The 21,069-nt window shown below is 43.5% G+C and overlaps 1 protein-coding gene and 1 pseudogene across 1 annotated transcript; both read right to left on the minus strand.

The window, feature by feature from the left end:
* Positions 1–2,173: 2,173 nt before the first annotated feature.
* Positions 2,174–4,280, minus strand: LOC139386375 (dehydrogenase/reductase SDR family member 13-like; annotated as a pseudogene).
* A 2,131-nt stretch (positions 4,281–6,411) lies between these two features.
* On the minus strand, positions 6,412–20,018 carry LOC139386222 (PHD finger protein 12-like). Its single transcript, XM_071131701.1, has 13 exons — positions 19,241–20,018; positions 18,522–18,703; positions 16,424–16,496; positions 15,625–16,235; positions 11,055–11,187; positions 10,548–10,709; positions 10,050–10,196; positions 8,885–9,749; positions 8,443–8,613; positions 8,256–8,351; positions 8,080–8,162; positions 7,805–7,943; positions 6,412–7,565 (listed from the first exon to the last, which is right to left on the minus strand). The coding sequence occupies exons 1-13, from the start codon at positions 19,304–19,306 to the stop codon at positions 7,144–7,146; spliced, it is 3,150 nt and encodes a 1,049-aa protein (XP_070987802.1). The 5' UTR covers positions 19,307–20,018; the 3' UTR covers positions 6,412–7,143.
* Positions 20,019–21,069: the final 1,051 nt, after the last annotated feature.

Below are 21,069 nucleotides of genomic sequence, written 5' to 3' on the forward strand. Positions count from 1 at the left end.
GAAATGTCCCATAAATCAATGCTAGGTAAGAAAAAGCAAGCGCTTCATTCATATATGGTGCATTCAGAAAGCATTCAGACGCCTTGACTTTTCCTACATTTCCTCATTAATCTACACACAGTATCCCCATAATGACAAAGCAAAACTTTTTTTATTTTAGCAAATTTATTAAACATAAAAAACATAAATACCTTATTTACATAAGTATTCAGACCCTTTGCTATGAGACTCAAAATTGAGCTCAAGTGCATCCTGCTTCCATTGATTATCCCTGAGATGTTTCTACAACTTGATTGGAATCCACCTGTGATAAATTCAATTGATTGGACATGATTTGGAAAGGCACACGTCTATATAACAAGTTCCTGTAATGGACATTTTAATGTCTGTGCTTTCCTTATAACAAATCTCTGTGTTCTATTCATGTGCTATTCTACAAATCAATTTCTGTGTTCATGCAAGTGGCTGACTGAACGAATCCTCACTATCAGTGGCTTCAATTTTGCAGTAGGCCCAGACCTTGTTTTGAGAATGAAAGAGATCTCCATTTCAAGGTCTCAGCTTAGAGAGAAGCCTTGAGGTATTGGTCGGTCACATGAATTAAACAAAACGGTAATGATTCATTGATTATCCTAAATCATGCAAATATAACTTGTCTGTGAATACCGTATATAAGACAACTGCCTAAGCAGAGATCCTGATTGAGATGTGTACTATGGTGCATTGAGTTGGTTAGAAGCTCTCCAGCGAGCTGACAAATAAAAGACGATTAATTTAGATTGACTTTGAGTGTCCCTGTGTAAATATTTCAGACAGCCCCACAGTTGACAGTGCATTGTCAGAGCAAAAACCAAGCCATGATGTCGAAGGAATTGTCCGTAGAGCTCCAAGACACGATTATGTCGAGGCACAGATCTGGAGAAGGGACCAAAACATTTCTACAGCTTTGAAGGGCCCCAAAGACAGTGGACCGAATCATTCTTAAATGGAAGAAGTTTGGAACCACCAACACTATTCCTAGAGCTGGCCGCCCGGCCAAACTGAGCAAATCGGGGGAGAAGGGTATTGGTCAGGGAGGTGACCAAGAACCCGATGGTCACTCTGACAGAGCTCCAGAGTTCCTCTGTAGTGATGAGAGAACTTTCCAGAAGTACAACCATCTCTGCATCACTCTACCAATCAGGCCTTTATGGTAGAGTGGCCAGACAGAAACCACTCTTCAGTAAAAGGCACGACAGCCCGCTTGGAGTTGGCCAATACACATCTAAAAGGACTGATTGGTGGAGTGCTAAAGGAGAAACAAGATTCTCTGGTCTGATGAAACCAAGATTGAACTATTTGGCCTGAATGCCAAGCATCATGTCTGGAGGAAACCTGGCACCATCCCTGCAGAGAAGCATGGCGGTGTCAGCATCATGCTGTGGGGATGTTTTTCAGCGGCAGGGACTGGGACACTAGTCAGGATCGAGGGAAAGATGAACGCCTCAAACTAGAGAGATCCTTGATGAAATCCTGCTCCAGAGCACTCAGGACCTCAGACAGGGCAAAGGTTCACCTTCCAACAGGACAATGACCCTCAACACACAGTCAAAACAACGCAGGAGTGGCTTCGGGACAAGTCTATGAATGTCCTTAAGTGGCCCAGCCAGAGCCCAGACTTGAACATGATTAAACATCCCTGGAGACCTGAAAATAGCTCTGGCGCCACTCCCCATCCAACCTGACAGAGCTTGAGAGGATCTGCAGCGAAGAATGAGAGAAACTTCCCAGATACAGGTGTGCCAAGCTTGTACCGTCATACCCAAGAAGACTTGAGGCTATAATCACTGCCAAAGGTGCTTCAACTAAGTACTGAGTAAAGGGTCTCAATACTTATGTAAATGTGATATTTAATGTTTTTTATTTTTAATACATTTGCAAAAAAATCTACAAACTTGTTTTTGCTTTGTCATTTTGAGATATTGTGTGTAGATTGAGGGATTGAGGGGAAAAAAACAATTTAATTCATATTAGGATGTAACGTAACAAAATGTGGAATCAAATCAATTGGCCTGAATACTTTCCGAATGCACTTCTATGTACGTACATTTTATAAAGGATAACCCCAAAAAATAGTTTTGAAAAAACACAGGATATTAGTTAGTAGCTTGCAGTCCAGTTAAAACTGCTGAGTTAGAGTGAATTTCTTAAGATGATAGCCCACTCAGACTCTCACTGACTTCCCATAGCTTCTTGGTCACCGCATCATCTCTGGCCTTAGGATAGACGTTCCTGACTGTACAGTTAGAGAAGTAGCATCCAGAGAGGGGCTCCAGGCCCTCCTGCAGGGCACAGTGCAGAGTGGTCTGAGACCCCGCCACAGAGTTCTTGAAGAACAACATGAAAAAAGGCTTAATCAGCATCATGGCCACCTTGTTGATGCCGCGAGTCAGCTCAGAGTTGATGGCTCCTGAAAAACAAAATAAACATGTCCCTGTAGGTTAAAACTTTCATGCCAATACATTTACTATTCAGCCACCTGGGGATGCAAAAACAAATACTGCATTTCAACAGATCAATACAGGACAAGTCATTCTAATCTATACTTGGGCACAATCTTTCATACATACGGAGGTGTAGTGTACTGACCTGGGTGGAGGGTGTAGCAGGTAACGTTTGTGCCGTGTAATCTCTTGGCTAGCTCATGGTTGAAGAGAACATTACACAGCTGCTGTTGCAGTATGTGGTGAAGACATCCATGAACGAATCACCAACTCCCACCTCCTTGTGAGAGTTCAAACAGTTGAAGTCAATGGTGCCGAAGTTATGACCCACGCACGCCACGTTGACCACTCGACTCTGACCGCACTTATTCAAATGGTCCAGAAGCAGGTTGGTCAACAGGAAGTGACCAATGTGGTTGACACCAAACATCATCCCTAAGCCATCCTCTGTGGTGCCTGGCATGTAAATACCTGAGACAACAGGGAGGAAAATAGTAACATTTCAGTTCCCAAAAATGATACCAGCTGCCTCACTTCCAAAAATGATACCAGCTGCCTCACTTCCAAAAATGATACCAGCTGCCTCACTTCCAAAAATGATGCCAGCTGCCTCACTTCCAAAAATGAAGTCAGCTGCCTCAATTCCAAAAATGATGCCAGCTGCCTCACTTCCAAAAATGATACCAGCTGCCTCATTTCCAAAAATGATACCAGCTGCCTCACTTCCAAAAATGATACCAGCTGCCTCACTTCCAAAAATGATACCAGCTGCCTCACTTCCAAAAATGATACCAGCTGCCTCACTTCCAAAAATGTTACACTGGTGTCAGAATTGGGATATTACATGAGTAATATTGGACAGGTGCCATGGTTGGCGGGCTTGGGCAGTTGAGAAAGCAGTCCAGCAAGCTCTTTTGGCTGGAGCATAATGTGTAGCCTACAACACCATGGCTGCATGTTCTGTCTCTGTACACAGGCTCTTGTGAAACCTCATTTAGCACTAACTTCAAGTCCCTCCGGAAAAGGCTGTCTGTGCATGACTAAAAGCAATGTCATGTCGTGGTAGTGTTGTATAAGATCAAGTGTATTGAAAGCTGGTCGTAGCGTTGCTGCAAACAACCAGTACAAGCCACACCTGCATTGTTGATGAGCAGGTCCAATCTGCACTCAGTCTTTAGGAAGGTTTCAGCAAAGGAGCGAACAGACTTCAGACTGCCCAGATCCAGATGCATGAACACCACCTCATTGCTCCCACTCTCCTACAGGACACACGTTACTTTATTATTTTCATACACACAAATCATAATTAATAAATCCTAAAACCACTGTAGAAAAAACAAAAATTACTAGCCATAAACTACTGGTCATTATTATTATATGGTCAAATAGTGTTCATTCTCCTCCCACCCTCTTGATGTCAGCGAGCGCAGCCTCAGCTCTGTTTGCTGCGGTAGGTCAGGATGACTCTAGCACCTCTCCTGGCCAGATCTAGTGCAGTCATCTTCCCTATGCCTGTGTTACTTCCTGGAGTAAGTGGGCATAAACAATTAAAGAAAGGACATGTAAGGGTGAATAATATAAGTTTATGATTATTAGTCTTTAATTTATGCAGAAGATCAAAAAACATTTTTTTAAACTCGTCTTTAAATTCCAACATTAATGAAATTGAAATCACTGAAAAATGACTTACCAGTTACGATGACAGTTTTACTTTTTGCACCTTAGTCCTTTAACCACAACACCATGGTAAATAAATGTAATCCCGACTACTACACAGACAAGCAAAAAGGTAGCCATCCTTGTCTCCCGTGTGAAAACACCTTTGCTTTCATGAGTGTGTGCAAACTAATTTGTACTCATGGGAGAGCCCGTGAAAATATCACACCCCTCTTATCAGCTACAAGATGGTTTGAGTTTCTGTAGTGATTGCGCAACTGGATAAACCAGTCTCTACTCTCTCAGGGCAAGGGGCCATGGAACAACTAAAAATAGTCAAATACCAGAGATTGTTTTACCATTAGACCTACATAAATTGCAACTGTTACCTTTGACATAGAGCTGTACACGACCACCACCTTCTGGATAGTTCACTCAACACATTAGTGAAAGAAAAGCATTTTAGATCATTGACCCCAGGTCTCAAAGTAATCAAAAATAACAGCACAAGGAGGCATTTTTAAGTTTGTTCTTTAAAAAAAAATCTTTCTGTATTTACATTGTTAAAACAGACAGGAACAAAACAAACAAAGAACGCTTATTTACAGAGTACAAGAGTGTTAAACGAGAGCTAAAACAATCTGACACTATTTACACCATTCAGCATGGAAGACACAGGACTCGGAACAGGTGTGTAACAAACGTTTCTGCAAAACTACAAAATATCACAAAAGAAGTCCATGGGAGGTACTGTACACTATACAAACCAACCACAATACATTATGTCCATCAGTGTAGGCTGGTGGGAGGAGCTATAGGAGGATGGGATCATTATAATGGCTAGAATGGAATCAATGGAACGGTAAACAAACAAACATATGTAAAACCACACTTGACTTAAATCTTCTCTAGCCAGTACAACGAGCCCATCCTCCTATAGCTCCTCCCACCAGCCTAGACTGATGTACAGGATATCCAACTGAAAAGCACCGAATCAATCCTATTTACATTAATATACTGTACATACAAATGTGTGTATAAGCATGTAAAGTGTGCTAGCTACCTGTGGTGCAAACGTAGCAACAACAAATAGTGTGAGTACTATAACTTCAATATCACAAAATAAAATGTTTGGGCTACATGAGCGGTCTGAAAAATAAGAAAATGTTAGTGTACCAGTCATAGGTTTAGACACACCTACTCATTCAAGGGCTTTTAATTGTTTTTCCATTTTCTACATTTTAGAATAGTGAAGACATCAAAACTATGAAGTGACACATATGGAATCAAGTAGTAACCAAAATAATTGTTAAACAAATAAAAAGATGTTGTAGATTCCTCAAAAAGTAGCCACCATTGGTCTTGATGACAGCTTTGCATGCTCTTGGCATTCTCTCAACCAGCTTCATGGAGAACCAACAGTTCTGGAGTTCCCACATATGCTGAGCACTTGTTGGCTGCTTTTCCTTCACTCTGCGCGCCAACTCATCTCAATTGGGTTGAGGTCGGGTGATTGTGGAGGCCAGGTCATCTGATGCAGCACTCCATCACTCTCCTTGGTCAAATAGCCCTTACACAGCCTGGAGGTGTGTTGGTCATTGTCCTGTTGAAAAACAAATGGGCCCACTAAGCGCAAATCAGATGGGATGGTGTATTGCTGTCAAATGCTGTGGTAGCCATGCTGGTTAAGTGTGCCTTGAATTCTAAATAAATCACTGACAGTATCACCAGCAAAGCACCACACCACCTCCATGCTTCTCGGTGGAAACCACACATGCGGAGATCATCCGTTCACCTGCTCTGCTTCTCATAAAGACACAGCGGTTGGAACCAAAAATCTTAAATTTGGACTCAGGCCAAAGAACAGATCTAATGGTCTAATGGCCATGTTTCTTGGCCCAAGCAAGTCTCCTTATTGGTGTCCTTCAGTAGTGGTTTCTTCACAGCAATTCAACCACGAAAGCCTGATTCACGCAATCTCCTCTGAACAGTTGATGTTGAACTCTGTTACTTGAACTCCAAAGCATTTAATTGGGCTGCAATTTCTGAGGCTGGTAACTCTAATGAACTTATCCTCTGCAGCAGAGGTAACTCTGGGTCTTCCATTCCTGTGGCGGTCCTCATGAGAGCCAGTTTCACCATAGCAGAGGTAACTCTGGGTCCTCCTTTCCTGTGGCGGTCCTCATGAGATCCAGTTTCACCATAGCAGAGGTAACTCTGGGTCCTCCTTTCCTGTGGCGGTCCTCATGAGAACCAGTTTCATCATAGCAGAGGTAACTCTGGGTCCTCCTTTCCTGTGGCGGTCCTCATGAGAGCCAGTTTCACCATAGCAGAGGTAACTCTGGGTCCTCCTTTCCTGTGGCGGTCCTCATGAGAGCCAGTTCCATCATAGCCGTTGATGGTTTTTGCAACTGTACTTGAGGAAGCTTTCAAAGTTCTTGAAATGTTCGATATTGACTGACCTTCATGTCTTAAAGTAATAATGGAATGTCGTTTCTCTTTGCTTATTTCAGCTGTTCTTGCCATAATATGGACTTGGTCTTTTACCAAATAGGGCTATCTTCTGTATACCCCCTTTACCCTGTTACAACACAACTGATTGGCTCAAACGCATTGAGATGGAAAGACATTTTACAAATTAATTTTTAATTAAGAATGCCAAGAGTGTGCAAAGCTGTCATCAAGGCAAAGGATGGCTACTTTGAATAATTTGTTTTGGTTACTACATGATTCCATGTGTTACTTCATAGTTTTGATGTCTTCACTATTATTACTCGACAATGTAGAAAATAGTACAAATAAAGAAAAACCCTGTAATGGGGTGTCCAAACTTTTAACTGGTACTGTATATACACGTATAACTAGACTGGCAAAAATAAGTGACAAATACTCTTCAGTAAGTCAATCTAAATAAACAGATTTGAGATAATACTTCATTTCATGCAAAAGTATAAACAAAATAAATGAAAAATAGATATTTTCCCTGTGTAACAACCTGCTCCCCTTAGGTTTGACTGGAAATAGATGAGAAAGGGAGAGTTTGGGCTTTGGCACAGAGTTGCAATTGGTGGAGTTTGATAGTCTGTTTGTCTGCCCCCTCTTGGTTGGGGGTGGTATTGGCGGGGGTGGTATTGGAAGTGCCAGTGGATCCCTCTTCTTTAGGCTGCTTACTGGCGAACTCAACAATGCTGAAGACAAACTGCATGCAGCCCAGTTTGATGTAGCTGCCATGGTGGAGCAGCGCTGTGCCCTCCCAGCCAGCCCCGCTGCCACCGATCAGACTGGAACTGCTGGCTTTGCAGTTGCAGGAGAGCCTGGGTCCTCCCTGGGGCTGGCAGCTCATCACTCCCTCCAATGGCATCAGAACAGTCCTGTGCCCAGCCTCGGTCCCCTCCTCCTGTTGCTGCTCTCTCATCTTACAGCGGCCTGAAGAAAGAGGGCACCATCACTCAAGTCTCCTATAGACACACAGGGCTGGTCAAACCATAGACACACAGGGCTGGTCAAACCACACACACACACACACCAAGCCTCTACAGGGTTAAGGTGATGGGGCGTACACCCACCCACATGTTGCACAAAGGAGGTATGGAGGGGTTCAAAAATCAGCTAAATTGCTAGTGTGTGTGTGTGTACATATGATGAGGTGTGTGTGTGTTACTTACGGACAATGCCCTGCACTTTGGACACCAGGTCACTGGCCGGGCTGGGGGAGGCCTTCTCAGAGAAGTCACAGGAGTAGAGCACGTTGTCCACCGTGGTCCCATGCTCACTGTAGTTGAGCAGCTCGTAGTGTTTGGTGTTCTACACACAGGTACAAACCAACAGTCATGTCTGTAGTGCTACTGTTATTTCAAATAGTACTCACAGATCAGGTCATAGCAATGGGAAACCCATGTTTTTGTCAAGCTTTGTGTCTGGAACAGGACAGACAACCTACCCCGTCGTAAAAGATGCAGGCGTGTTTTCCAGATACATAATTACAATGACCATAGTTTGTAAGGCACACGTCCATGTCAGCACCTACAGTGGGTTGTCAGAGAGAGAAAGACTGATGAGACTTTGTCCCATGTTGAGTAAAGATCAGTCTTTTGTAACAGCATGGGCAGTCCTTACCAGCTCCTATGTACAGGGTCCTATAAGACATGTTGATGGCTCCTCCCTTCCCCATGAGTGGATAGAACGTTGCTCTCGCCTGCACCTTCTGTTCTTCTGTGATGGGGACAGAATATGGAGGAATGACATTTTATAACATTCCTATGGCACAAATTAAACTGCCGCACGTCAGGTTCTGGGGGCTTACCCTCTGTGCACGGCGCGGGAGATTGAGGTTTGAGGGCGACGGTGGGAGGAGAGGAAGCAGTCAGACCGCTGCCTTGGGGGACTGGGGCTGCTTTGTGGGGGAACAGCTGCTGTATCCTCTGCCAGGCCAGGAGTTTGACCAACTCCTCATCCAGTTTACTCAGTTCGATCTCTGTATGAACAACATCAGCATGTTTCAACGTCATCATAGACTTCACGTGAAGCAATCCTGTATCACAGCCATCATCTGTCAGCAGCATTACAGGCCATTTAATCATCACTATTTTTGAAGACCAGCATGGCCAAAACAATAATGCAATATTTTAACTTTATTGTTGTTGAATAAAGTACCCATTTTTAAACTGGACAGAGAGAGGTGCTCATCACCAAGGCCTAATTATGAACAGTGGTACCGGTAGAATGGCGTTGAGGTAGCTACTTACCTCCATCCGCTTCCATCACAGCCTTCATTCCACCAGACAGGTCTGCTATTAAGGGGAAGAGAGAGCTGGGGAACATGGAGCTGCCCTTAAGATCTGTCCCTGGGGAGAAACCGGGAGGTGTGGTGGTCGGCTGTCTTACTGTGCTGGAGTCTTTGACGGCTCTGGGTGGGGTGAAGACATGGACACCTGGGGTGGGGCTGGGGCAGAGCTTCAGCTCACTGCAGCAGCTCAGAGGGTTGGCCTGAGTCCCTGCCATGCCTGAAAGAGTCCCGTGGGCCTGGCTCTTTATGTCCTGCCCTGTGGCTACACACATCAAAGAAGAAGGTGGACAACCTTTCTGGGTGCAATACTCTAGGTGGCTGCCTTTCTCAGTTTTAACCTCCACCCCTTCTCTCAGGTGGTTTGGCAGCCCCAGAGCAGAGGTTGGGAGTGAGGCTGGGGAGGTGAGTCTGTGCAGCTGGAGCTCTGTCTGTTTGCAGGCGTCAGAGGCAGCGTTACACACTACTGGCCCGTTGGCTTGCACAGGCTGCTCAGTCAGGGGCCCGTTGGGTTTCCTGCACTTCAGACAGTTCTGACATGGCCTCACCGGGCAGCTGCAGCTCTCCTGGGCTTGCGAGAGACCCTTCAGTACCTGGGCCCCCTGGGGGCCATCAGATGTACTGCAGGGCTTAGAGCAGGGGGCAGGCAGGGCTGAAGCTGTCCTTTCTGCAAGGGGCAGAGAGCTGTTCTCCTCTAGGGCCACACGGAGCTTAATGTCTTTCTGTTCCCTGTTTGTCTGTTCAGAGTGCCAGTCTGACGAGGACTTCTGCTTGCCAGATAAATGTCGCATGATGCTGCACTGCAGCGAGATGACATCTCGAAGCCACTGAATGACAAAGGAAAAAAAACAGTTTGGTGAAAAGAAAAAGCACCTTCACCAGTCCAGTAACTCAAATAAATACATTTACAGTTATTACACATTAAATAATTGGCAGTTAATCCCCATCATGTCTGGACCATTGTCTCCTTGCTGGGCCAGATCCCATTGATTTGTTTATCACAAAAAAATATAAGCACTTTAGATGTTTCTCAGGCACAGCCCAAAGGAACCACTGAGTCCCAGAGTAGTAGACAGATACTTGTGTGTGTGTGTGTGTGTGTGTGTGTGTGTTTCTGCCATGCTTACCTCCTGTTGCTCCGCCTGGCTGGTAAAATGCTGAGGGGAGCAGTCCTGGGATGGGACACCATTACAGATCAGCTCCCCATTACGCACCCCTGCAGGAGCCAAAATGGCCGGGGGGTTCTTGTACTGGGACTTAATAGCGTTGGGCACCTGGAGGGGCAAACAAACATTTACAGGAGCAGTGAACTCCCACTGTGGTTCCTAATTCTTAAGAATAGGATATATTTTTTTAAATATTTTTTTATATATATATATATATATATATATATATAAAATATTTAAAAAAATAAAGGTAAAAATATATCCTATTCTTAAGAATTATTATTAATATATATATATATATATATATATATATATGGTGAAGCTGAAGCAGCTTAGTTGACAAACCAATACTTTGTTGAAAATCTGTCTTTTCATCACCATTTCAAAGTGAAGACTAGCAAAAACCGATTTCATAACATTATATTTTACTCTGGGACAGACTCAGTGGGCATAAGCTACCTTGAGCACCTTCGTCTTGTGGTGGACACCACTGCGGACAGGGGGATTCTGTCGGTGGACCCGTCGCAGGAAGCCCACCTTGACAGCGTGCTGGGATATCCTATCCTGGAACTGGTCTAAGAGCTGGCAGCGGCTGGTAAGGGACAGGCTCCGCTGGTTCAGCTGGAGAACAGGACAGGAGGCCATGTCAAGAACAAAGCGACGTATAGCCCTGAATCAACCGCTAGCTTGACACCCTATGCACTTGTAACAAGTCTACAGACTCTAAAGCTCAGCTGGAGAACAGGTCATGTCAGTAATGGAACAACTTCTACATACCAGGGTTGAGAGATATCACAATATTATCGCATATTGGTGAAGCTTGATATTGCTCAAAGAACTACAAACCCTATTCCATTTACAGAGCCATTCCTGTCTAAAAATCACCATATCCTTATTGTTTAGGCCTGCCGAAACACAAACCCAGTTCCATGCATAAGGATGCAGGGGGGGAGCTGCTCCTCTTACCACCAAGTGCTCCATATGGTTGGGGCACATCCACCTGCCTGTGGGCATGGCAGTAAGTGGGGGGTCCAGGCAGTCCATGTGGAAGAGCAGGGGGCAATAGTCACACTGAACCAGGGGCGCCATTCTGCAGCTCCTATAGAATAGACAGGAGGACAATAGAGAGGAGGACGAAGAGGAGGCAGTGAGCTTGGACTAGCAAAGTCAGCCAACCAACTAGATTCCCAAAGGTGTGTTGATATTAGGGCTGTGGCGGTCATGACATTTCGTCAACCGCGATTGTCAAGCAAATAACTGAGGATCTCACCGTAATTCACCGTTAATGAACATAAACACATATATCATCTCCTGTCTTCCACACATAGCCTACAAGCCACTGATGCAGACCTTTGGAACAGCTACATTTAAACAAATTGAATATATCCATTATTATTTTAGACAGGTCTAAAGAAACATGATATGAAGAGAATGTAGTCTATTTCAGAAGAACAGAATAGCATCGTGAGTTGTCCATTTAGCAGACAAGATTTGCTTACAATTATGTGGCATTATTTTATTGTATGAAGACTACAAATGAACGTGAATATATAAAAAAAATATATATTTTCTCCAAACAATTTGAGCACGCACATGCGGCTGGCTATTCTGTGTTTAGCAGTTAAAGAAACAGGTACTCCTATGTGCTTCATTTAGAGTTATTTATGTAACTTTTGTTGCGAAAACAAATGTTGGGCTACATGTTTAGATTGTTAATACATTCTAAGGCTGCATGATGCGACTAATGATGATTTGAAAAACGTTGCACGAAAGGCATGAGCTCTGCTTTGTTTTTTTGTACACACTTCAGTCTCTCATTCACAATTTGACAAGGCCGGCAGGATCCCTTTGAGTGGCCGTAACACCCCTCCTAACACAACAATCCATGCCTTTGCGGCCAGTGGCCGAACTGTCCTTGGGCTGAACATAATAATTAGAATTCCCTTCTCCCGGCTGGGAGTTCTGAAGCACCTCATATGGCTCTCCGCCACGTGATTGGGTATTTCTCACAGACTACAAGTGAAGACAGACACATTGGGGATGAAAGTGCGCGTGTCATCCAATTCCGAGGTGCATATTGAAGACATTACCTTGCACATTCTTCCACTGCAAATCTACCATTGTAGATCCAGTGTTTTACTTGCTATATTGTATTTACTTCGCCACCATGGCCCTTTTTTTGTTGCCTTTACCTCCCTTCTCACCTCATTTGCTCACATTGTATATAGACTTATTTTTCTACTGTATTATTGCCTGTATATGTTTATTTTACTCCATGTGTAACTCTGTTGTTGTATGTGTCAAACTGCTTTGCTTTATCTTGTCCAGGTCGCAATTGTAAATGAGAACTTGTTCTCAACTTGCCTACCTGGTTAAATAAAAGTGAAATAAAATATTGGAAGAACTGTCCATATTTACTTTCCTCAACCAACATAAAGCAAAAGCACTAGCCTACGGCAATCTACTATCCCCATAGTACAAAAGTTGCCCTATTCTATCTAGAGTGGCTTGCAAAGGTATTCACCCCCCTTGCCATTTTTCCTATGTTGTTGCCTTACAACCTGGAATTAAAATAGATTTTGGGGGGTTTGTTTGATTTACATAACATGCCTACCACTTTGAAGATGCAAAATAAAATAAAAATTATAGTGAAACAAACAAGAAATAAGACAAAGAAACTGAACTTGATCGTGCATGACTATTCATCCCCGCAAAGTCAATACTTTGTAGAGCCACCTTTTGAAGCAATTACAGCTGCAAGTCTCTTGGGGTATTTCTCTATAAGCTTGGCACTGGGATTTAGCTTCTGGGATTTTTACCCATTCTTCAAGGCAAAACTGCTCCAGCTCCATCAAGTAGATGGGTTCTGCTAGTGTACAGCAATCTTTAAGTCAAACCACCGATTCTCAATTGGATTGAGGTCTGGGCATTGACTAGGCCATTCCAAGACAATTAAATGTTTCCCCTTAAACCACTCGTGTTGCTTTAACAGTATGCTTAGGGTCATTGTCCTACTGGAAGGTGAACCTCCATCCCAGTCTCAAATCTCTGGAAGATTGAAACAGCTTTCCCTCAAGAATTTCCCTGTATTTTGCGCCATCCATCATTCCTTTAAATCTGACCAGTTTCCCAGTCCATGCCGATGAAAAACATCCCCACAGCATGATGCTGCCGCCACCATGCTCCACTGTGGGGATGAGAGGTGTTGGGTTTGTGCCAGACATAGCATTTTCCAAGATGGCCAAAAAGCTCCATTTTACTCTCATCTGACCAGAGTAGCTTCTTCCATATGTTTGGAGTCTCCCACATGCCTTTTGACGAACACCAAACGTGTTTGCTTATTTTTTTCTGGCCACTCCTCCGTAAAGCCCAACTCTCTGGAGTGTACGGCTTAAAGTGGTCCTATGGATAGATACTCCAATCTCCGCTGTGGAGCTTTGTAGTTCCTTCAGGGTTATCTTTGGTCTCTTTGTTGCCTCTCTGATTAATGCCCTCCTTGCCTGGTCCGTGAGTTTTGGTGGGCAGCCCTCTCTTGGCAGGTTGTGGTGAGATATTCTTTTCATTTTTTAATAATGGATTTAAATGGTGCTCTGTGGGGTGTTCAAAAACTGATCTGTACTTCTCCACAAGTTTGTCCCTGACCTGTTTGGAGAGCTCCTTGGTCTTCAAGGTGCCTCTCTGCTTGCTTGGCGGTGCCTCTCTGCTTGCTTGGCGGTGCCTCTCTGCTTGCTTGGCGGTGCCTCTCTGCTTGCTTGGCGGTGCCTCTCTGCTTGCTTGGCGGTGCCTCTCTGCTTGCTTGGCGGTGCCTCTCTGCTTGCTTGGCGGTGCCTCTCTGCTTGCTTGGCGGTGCCTCTCTGCTTGCTTGGCGGTGTTGCAGACTCTGGGGCCTTTCAGAACAGGTGTATATAAACTGAGATCATGTGACTTAGTTAAATAAAGTCCACCAGGGTGCAATCTAATTGTGACTTCTGAAGGTAATTAATCAAATAAATAATCAAATGAGTAAGTACCATTAATATGTAATAAGAAATAGGCCTTTACATGTGGTAATGTTATATAAACTATTTATTCATTGAATTTACAGAAAATGTGCTATATCGTGATATGTATCGTTATCGGGATATGAGAGTTTGGCCATGTCGCCCAGCCCTATGTCCATTACATGAAATCCAAATAAAAATCCATTTAAATTACAGGTTGTAATGCACAAAATAGGAAAAATGCCAAGGGGGATGAATACCTTTGGAAGGCATTGTATTCTATGCAATAAATAAATATTCCAAACTTAGTCTGGGACAGTTGTGGGATGGGATAGAGCCCAAATTATTACAAAAAACTTTTTTTTTTTTTACACAAAGAGGCTGATGCAACAGATCAGAACATTTAGCTTAAAATGTTGATAAACTATTAGGCTATTTCTCCAGATACACGCAGCAAATATTCCATTAGCAGGAAAACACCATTAGCAAAAGTGACCACAAATGTGATTATGCATGTAATGCTTTTATTATAAATAGGCATTTATGGTGAAAATGATCTTTCCTAAACTCAAAACATATGTATGCCTGTTAGGATCTTCACCCATTGTAAAGCGGATTAATGTGCTTAAATTTTCTAAAGTTATTTGGCCACTTTAGTTGTGATACAAACCTTATTAAAACATATAGGACTATGGGCTAGGCTACATGAGGTGTGACACTAACCTTATTAAAACATATAGGACTATGGGCTAGGCTACATGAGGTGTGATACTAACCTTATTAAAACATATAGGACTATGGGCTAGGCTACATGAGGTGTGATACTAACCTTATTAAAACATATAGGACTATGGGCTAGGCTACATGAGGTCTGATACTAACCTTATTAAAACATATAGGACTATGGGCTAGGCTACATGAGGTGTGATACTAACCTTATTAAAACATATAGGACTATGGGCTAGGCTACATGAGGTCTGATACTAACCTTATTAAAACATATAGGACTATGGGCTATATAGGCTACATGAGGTGTGCAAATAGGATTTGAAAAAGTTGCAAAAAAAGGCATGCAATGTTTCTTGGCTTTCTTGCCTTAGGCTAATGGTCACCCATGACACTATTCTTGATTTAATCTTTTCTTTACATATAATAAATAATAGAAAGCATAAAGCTCTTTTTAATAGAGGCCATCACTGTGTTTTCTCATCACAATTGCATAGCCTATAGAAATGTTGTGTAACATGAGCTATCACAAAGTGTTTGATTCCATTTTTTTTATACATTTGCATTGATGTCAGAGTGATTAGAGGGAAAATAGAGTGCTGAGTACAAGGCAGTTAGCAAGTTTGGTAGGTTACTAATGACCATGAGCAGCATTAGAGCTTGGAGATGCCCAATTATCGTGACTAAACGGTAATGTGGAATTTGACTGCCGTTATGACTCGTGACCGCTGGTGTGGCAGTAATACAGTCACCATAACAGCCCTAGTTGATAATGTGTAATGACAAAATTGTGGGTTTGATTGACTAATTATTGGTAGGATAGGTCATACCTGGTGCAGGAGAAGCACACCCTGACTGGCAGAGGAACGAGGCCGTTGGGGTCCATCTCATGCTGTGGCCTTCTGAAAGTCTTCATGATCAGCTCCTCTTTCCTCCTCCGTTTACTGCTGCCTGGCAGTGCTGTGGTGCAGGTGAGTTCGTTGGGCAGCTGGAACTGCGAGGGGTTCTGCTCCATGGCGGCGGCGATGAGCAGCTGGAAGGGCCTCTTGAGGAGCCGTGGTGTGGAGGTAGGGGTGGTGGTGGCTTGCTCAGATTCTGAGCCCTGGACCTCCACCTCCTCTGCCTTGGCCATCTCCTTGTCTACCTCGTTCTGCTCCTCCGAGGGGGTGTCCGTGTCTGTGGAAGAGGTGTTGGAAGTGGGCGTGCCAGGGCGGCTGCTGGCCCGCCGCTCAAGGCGATCCAGACGCTCGAGATGCACGGCAGCCACCCGCAAGCCGGGTCCAGCTGCTCCGACCCCGGGGGGCAGCCTGTCCAGACGCAGCATGGTGGTGGTAATAGTGGTGGTGCCCCGCTCCATTTCAGCTGCAGGGGAGGAGCGCTTGGAGAAGAGCCTCTCCCTCTCCAGCAGGCCATTTGTCCTCTCAGCCTTCTGCTCCCGCTTCTGGGGGTGAGAGTCAAATAGCAGAGTCAGGGACCAGCAAGGATCAGACCGTATTCCCCACCACTAGGGTTGTTTAAATAGTTGGACTCGTATTGATACATTGAAAACAGGTGTTAACAGGCTAATACATTTGAAGCATAAAAACATCTCTCTGTTGTGAGCATCCTCACATATTCTTGAACACTCACCTTTTTACGGACATTGCAGCGATGACACATCCAGTCACCAGGGGGCAGCATTTCTTCACTCAACGGTGGGTTACTATGGGAACCACAAAGAAACAGCAATAAAAAAAGGACATTCATGCTACAGTCATTTCATTTATAAGTCAACTGTGGATCAATTGCCATGTAAGCTTTATAAGGCCTAATGCCAAACTCACAATACAGCCTGGATGCTCTGACCAAACGTGCATCACAACGGGCCGTGATTGGGAGTCCCATAGGGCGACGCACAATTGGCCCAGCGTCGTCCGGGTTTGGCCGTCATTGTAAATAATAATTTGTTCTTAACCGACTTGCCTAGTTAAATAAATACAGAATATGCACTTTTGAGGCATAGGCTATAATAGGGGTGTAGGGGAGTGATGATGTAATTGACCTGTGCTGGAATAGGTCTGTATTGAAATACCACAACAATGTGTAAAGCACACCAAAATACACATTTTAACACTGAATGCCAAACCCTACTTTCAGGCTTGAGTGTTTACTGTTAGAATGTCTTCATTTCCAAATGCCTGTCTCCATCTAGTGGGATTAATGCGCCTGGCATGCCCAAACAAAAGAAGACTTAGTCAATATAGAACACAGTTTTTACTTGAAGTTTTAAATCACTAATGCCTGGGAAAGTAAGCACTACTAACATGGCCCACAACCATGTTGTATTCGAGACCGGTGTCAGATACATTTTTAATCCGTCTCTGACAATGAGGACTCAATTTCTTCCGGAGACCAGTAGAGTAAAAAAAAAAAAAATCCTAAATGACCAACTCCCATTCAGTCAACGCATAAAGCCACTTCACCAGGCCAAATACCGACACTCCTTTCACATCAATTTCTTATTGCCTATTGAAGCCTGGGCTTCTTACTTTACTGGTAACATGTGTGTCCTTTATTTTCAACTTTGTCGCGCTCGTCAGAATTTCCTTAGGGGTGAAGAGTGAGGGAAATTATTTGAAAGTGGCATGCTTACTGTTAGTAAGGGGAGACCAGGGAAGTTGTAACATACTTTGTATTTTTATCTATTATAGACATGGGTTACAGGTAATATGCAGAGTGGCTCTCCATTTGCCCTCAGCATGCATTTAGTTTCCCCATTCTGAATCAATACGTTCTTTAAATTTGAACTGTTAGCATCTTGGCGATTTCATACAATTACAATCATGGCCTTCAATTAGTCTCGAACACAACACCTGGCTGTGATGCTCATAACCTACATTATATCACCCAGTTAATACAGGCTGCCATCATAATTCATTGTTGGAATGCTTTCAGATGTTTCTAATCTAGAAAATATTCAAATATGCAGCTACTGCTTTGGCAGTTGTCAAGGTGATTGTAGTATGTAACTTAAATCACATGTCAAATTTCACAGTCAATGACTACCCAAGGGGATATGCAAATGTTCAATTGGCAAAGACTGAGTTTATCCTCCGTCTTGTAGGTGGAAAGCCTTGCACTGTAGCTACCAACCAACATGATTGTTAGTCAGATCTTGCACAGCTGTGTGGTGTAAATACCTGAATGGATGAGTCCCCGAAATACAAAGAATACTATGTTAATCTCAAATCGTGTTTATAACCGCGTTTGATCACCTGTATTATCATAATTATATTCCTGTTAAAGCCCAGAGAAATGTCAGTAAAATGGCGCTGAAATAAAAACGTTTTTTTTTTTTTCAAGGGAGGTCGCCATATTGTAAACAGAGGCACACGAGCGAAGAGCAGCCTCGACTCCATTTTTTGCCCGCGTTTCCCAGCGCTCTCAGTTAGAGTGGGTGAGTGACGATGCCTGGAGACATGCAGACCGAGGCGGGGGCTGGTTGCAACCATTCGGCGGCAAATTTTAACCAAGTCCTAGTTGCTGTGTCACAATCATCTTCCCAGTATGGTTGGAAAAAACAACCCCCCCCCCCGGTAACGAATCTCATGTGTGACATTTTGCACAGCGGCATGGTTCTGTAAAGATGATGGGCTGTCTAGACAGGAGAGCCGCAGTCATTCTGAATCCAGTAAACCATGCATGATCCTTCCCAAGCTAACGTTAGTGGGATACTTTTCACACATACCAGCATTGTAGATGGAAGGCGGCTGGACAATGGTCACAACACAGAAGGTCCCCTCCCTCATGACAACTATCACAGGTATCGTGGTTGGTGGCCCTGCTCTTTCTCCGAACGTCCCTTTCACTCCTCCGACTCCTTTTTTCGCCATCCTCTGACTTGGGTGGTGCGAGCAGTGTTTGAATTTGCTGTAACAAGTTGAACATGTCAGAAATCTGGATCGAACTATCTTCACTCCCAATTTAGGCTTGTTTACTTGGTTGCTAGCACATCAAACGAATAAAGCTAAAAACTGTTTATGATTCAATATCATGGCAGTAACATATTTTTTATACTAGCTAGTTAAGGGTAAACTATAAATCGCCCCCAGCTGGAAGATAGGGTCTTTACTGTAACGTTTAGTCTGCAGCAGTGATAACAACTGCTGGCAACTAAAATATGGCTTTAAATGTTAGTTACGCTATAACTAGAGTAATAGCACAGTGTTTGCCATAAACTAGCTAGCTACACATTGCAAACATGGGTGTTTTGTCTTCAACTTCATCCTAGCCAACGCGGCGTTAGGACAAAATTGCTGTCTCAAACTAGATAGCTAACGTTATTTGCTTCCATCTTGCTACAGTATCTGCTAACATGTCAATTTCTCTGGCTAGTTAGATATCTAACAAACTTAAATGGCTGCATTTTAACGGACATAAGTAACGTTGTGTGGTGACATGCCTCACCTCCATTAAACCCCCAGAGGTATCCAAATCGTACACAATCGTTGGCGTCTCCATTTTGTCCCACATTCACCCAGCAGTCTTCTTGCAAATAACCCTATGGAACCAGCTACTGTAGCTAGCTAGTAGTGTCGTTTCACGCCCAGTCCCACTGGCAGTGACAGGCGACCCCCCCCCCCCCCCACACACGTACGTTTTACTAAAAATTGCCTTTCTCTGCCTATTACTGTTTATTGGAGGGAATAACGGAATCAGCCAAGGTTAACAGTTAACTAGCCGTACGTAGCGACCTCGTATGCAAGTTGGCAACCGATAGCTAGCTGCTTTATCTGAATGTGATACAGGCACACACTAGACTGATTAATTAGCAACACCATCCATTAAGCAATGTTTGCTTGCTAACTGCTGGCAAGAATGACGAATGTTACGAGTTTCTCACAAACCTCAACTTTGTGCCTATTCTAAACTGTCTTGTTGTCAGGTTGCTGAACGACTGAATGTATCTGCGAGGCCTAGCCATGGTTCTTGTTTTTGCTCCTACTGCTCCTACTAGCTGAAATTAGAAGACGCTTGAAAATTCTGCAAACCCGCTCGCTTCCACTAAGCATTGTCAACAGTCAGAATACACTAAATGTAAAATGCTCGCAACGTTGTGTTCCTTCCAATCAAGGGTTGCAAAATGCGTTGTTGTTGTTATTCGTCCAACAGTGCCGGATCCTCAAGAAATGTATTTTTGTTCTGAAAAAGCCTATGCATCAATGCTGCTAGTGGCAACATCCTATCCGAGTTGGCGCAACCGCGAACGAAATTACGTTTGAGCATGCGCATTTCAAGATTGTTGAAAACTATGGCCGCCACAGCAGAGAAACGCTTGTCACTAGTCAACACAGCCACAAAATCTGCATTGGGTATATCGTAAAAATTCATGAAAGATAAAATTTCCTTTTTGGTCTTAATTTAATTGTACGGTTAGGCATACGGTTAGCAGTGTGGTTAAGGTTATGTATAAATTGACATTTTAAGAAGATACATTTTAGAAAAGGGCGGGGTTTAGCCATAATTACAACCTTGTGACTGTGGTAACTTGAGACGACGACGTCAGAAAGGAATACAAATCTTATGCTTGCTAGAGAAGCCCTCAAATACAATCTTTGGTTGCGGGTTTCATTCCGTTTTTTGATAGATAGCCATCACCTGGCTAGCGAACGTTATTCATATTAGTTAGAGCTACTAAATTGTGAAATAACATCTAGCTAACATTAGCTATTAGTTAACTACACCACCGTTTGCCTAGCTTGCATCATGTTCCCGCTTCAACGAGCTATCTCCCCCTCTATTGATGAATGACCACCGACGAAGCTTGCGAGCAAAACTACACTCTTTCAATGTAGCCTACGCTATGGTGCCCTCCATCTAGTTGGACAGTTAGATCAAAGTTTTGCCCAACCTGCCGTCTGACAGCAGTATTATTCATTTTATTTCGTTAACGCCGCCATTTGCTATTAGGCTACAACATTTTAGTTTGAATGAGGACAGATAGTACTGTACATAATGTTGTCTTTTTTGGGGAGTATTTGTCAGGATATTTTACCATAAGCACTTTTTGTCCAGTCCCACCCCATTTTAGTAAACCGGGTGCCAGTGTGTCTTGTCTGCTCTTTTGTCAAATGTTTTATCTATATCGATGCTTCCTCGCCTAACTATATTTGGTTAGAAGTGGCAGAGGAAAACGGTGGGACAAGACAAAACTGGATCAACATTCTGCTTATTTTCTCACAGATCAGGAAACACCTAATAGCAATACAGGTTTCTGTGCCCCGCAAAATAATTTG

The sequence above is a fragment of the Oncorhynchus clarkii genome, chromosome 27 (assembly GCF_045791955.1).
Source record: "Oncorhynchus clarkii lewisi isolate Uvic-CL-2024 chromosome 27, UVic_Ocla_1.0, whole genome shotgun sequence".
In the NCBI taxonomy this organism is placed as follows: domain Eukaryota; kingdom Metazoa; phylum Chordata; class Actinopteri; order Salmoniformes; family Salmonidae; genus Oncorhynchus; species Oncorhynchus clarkii.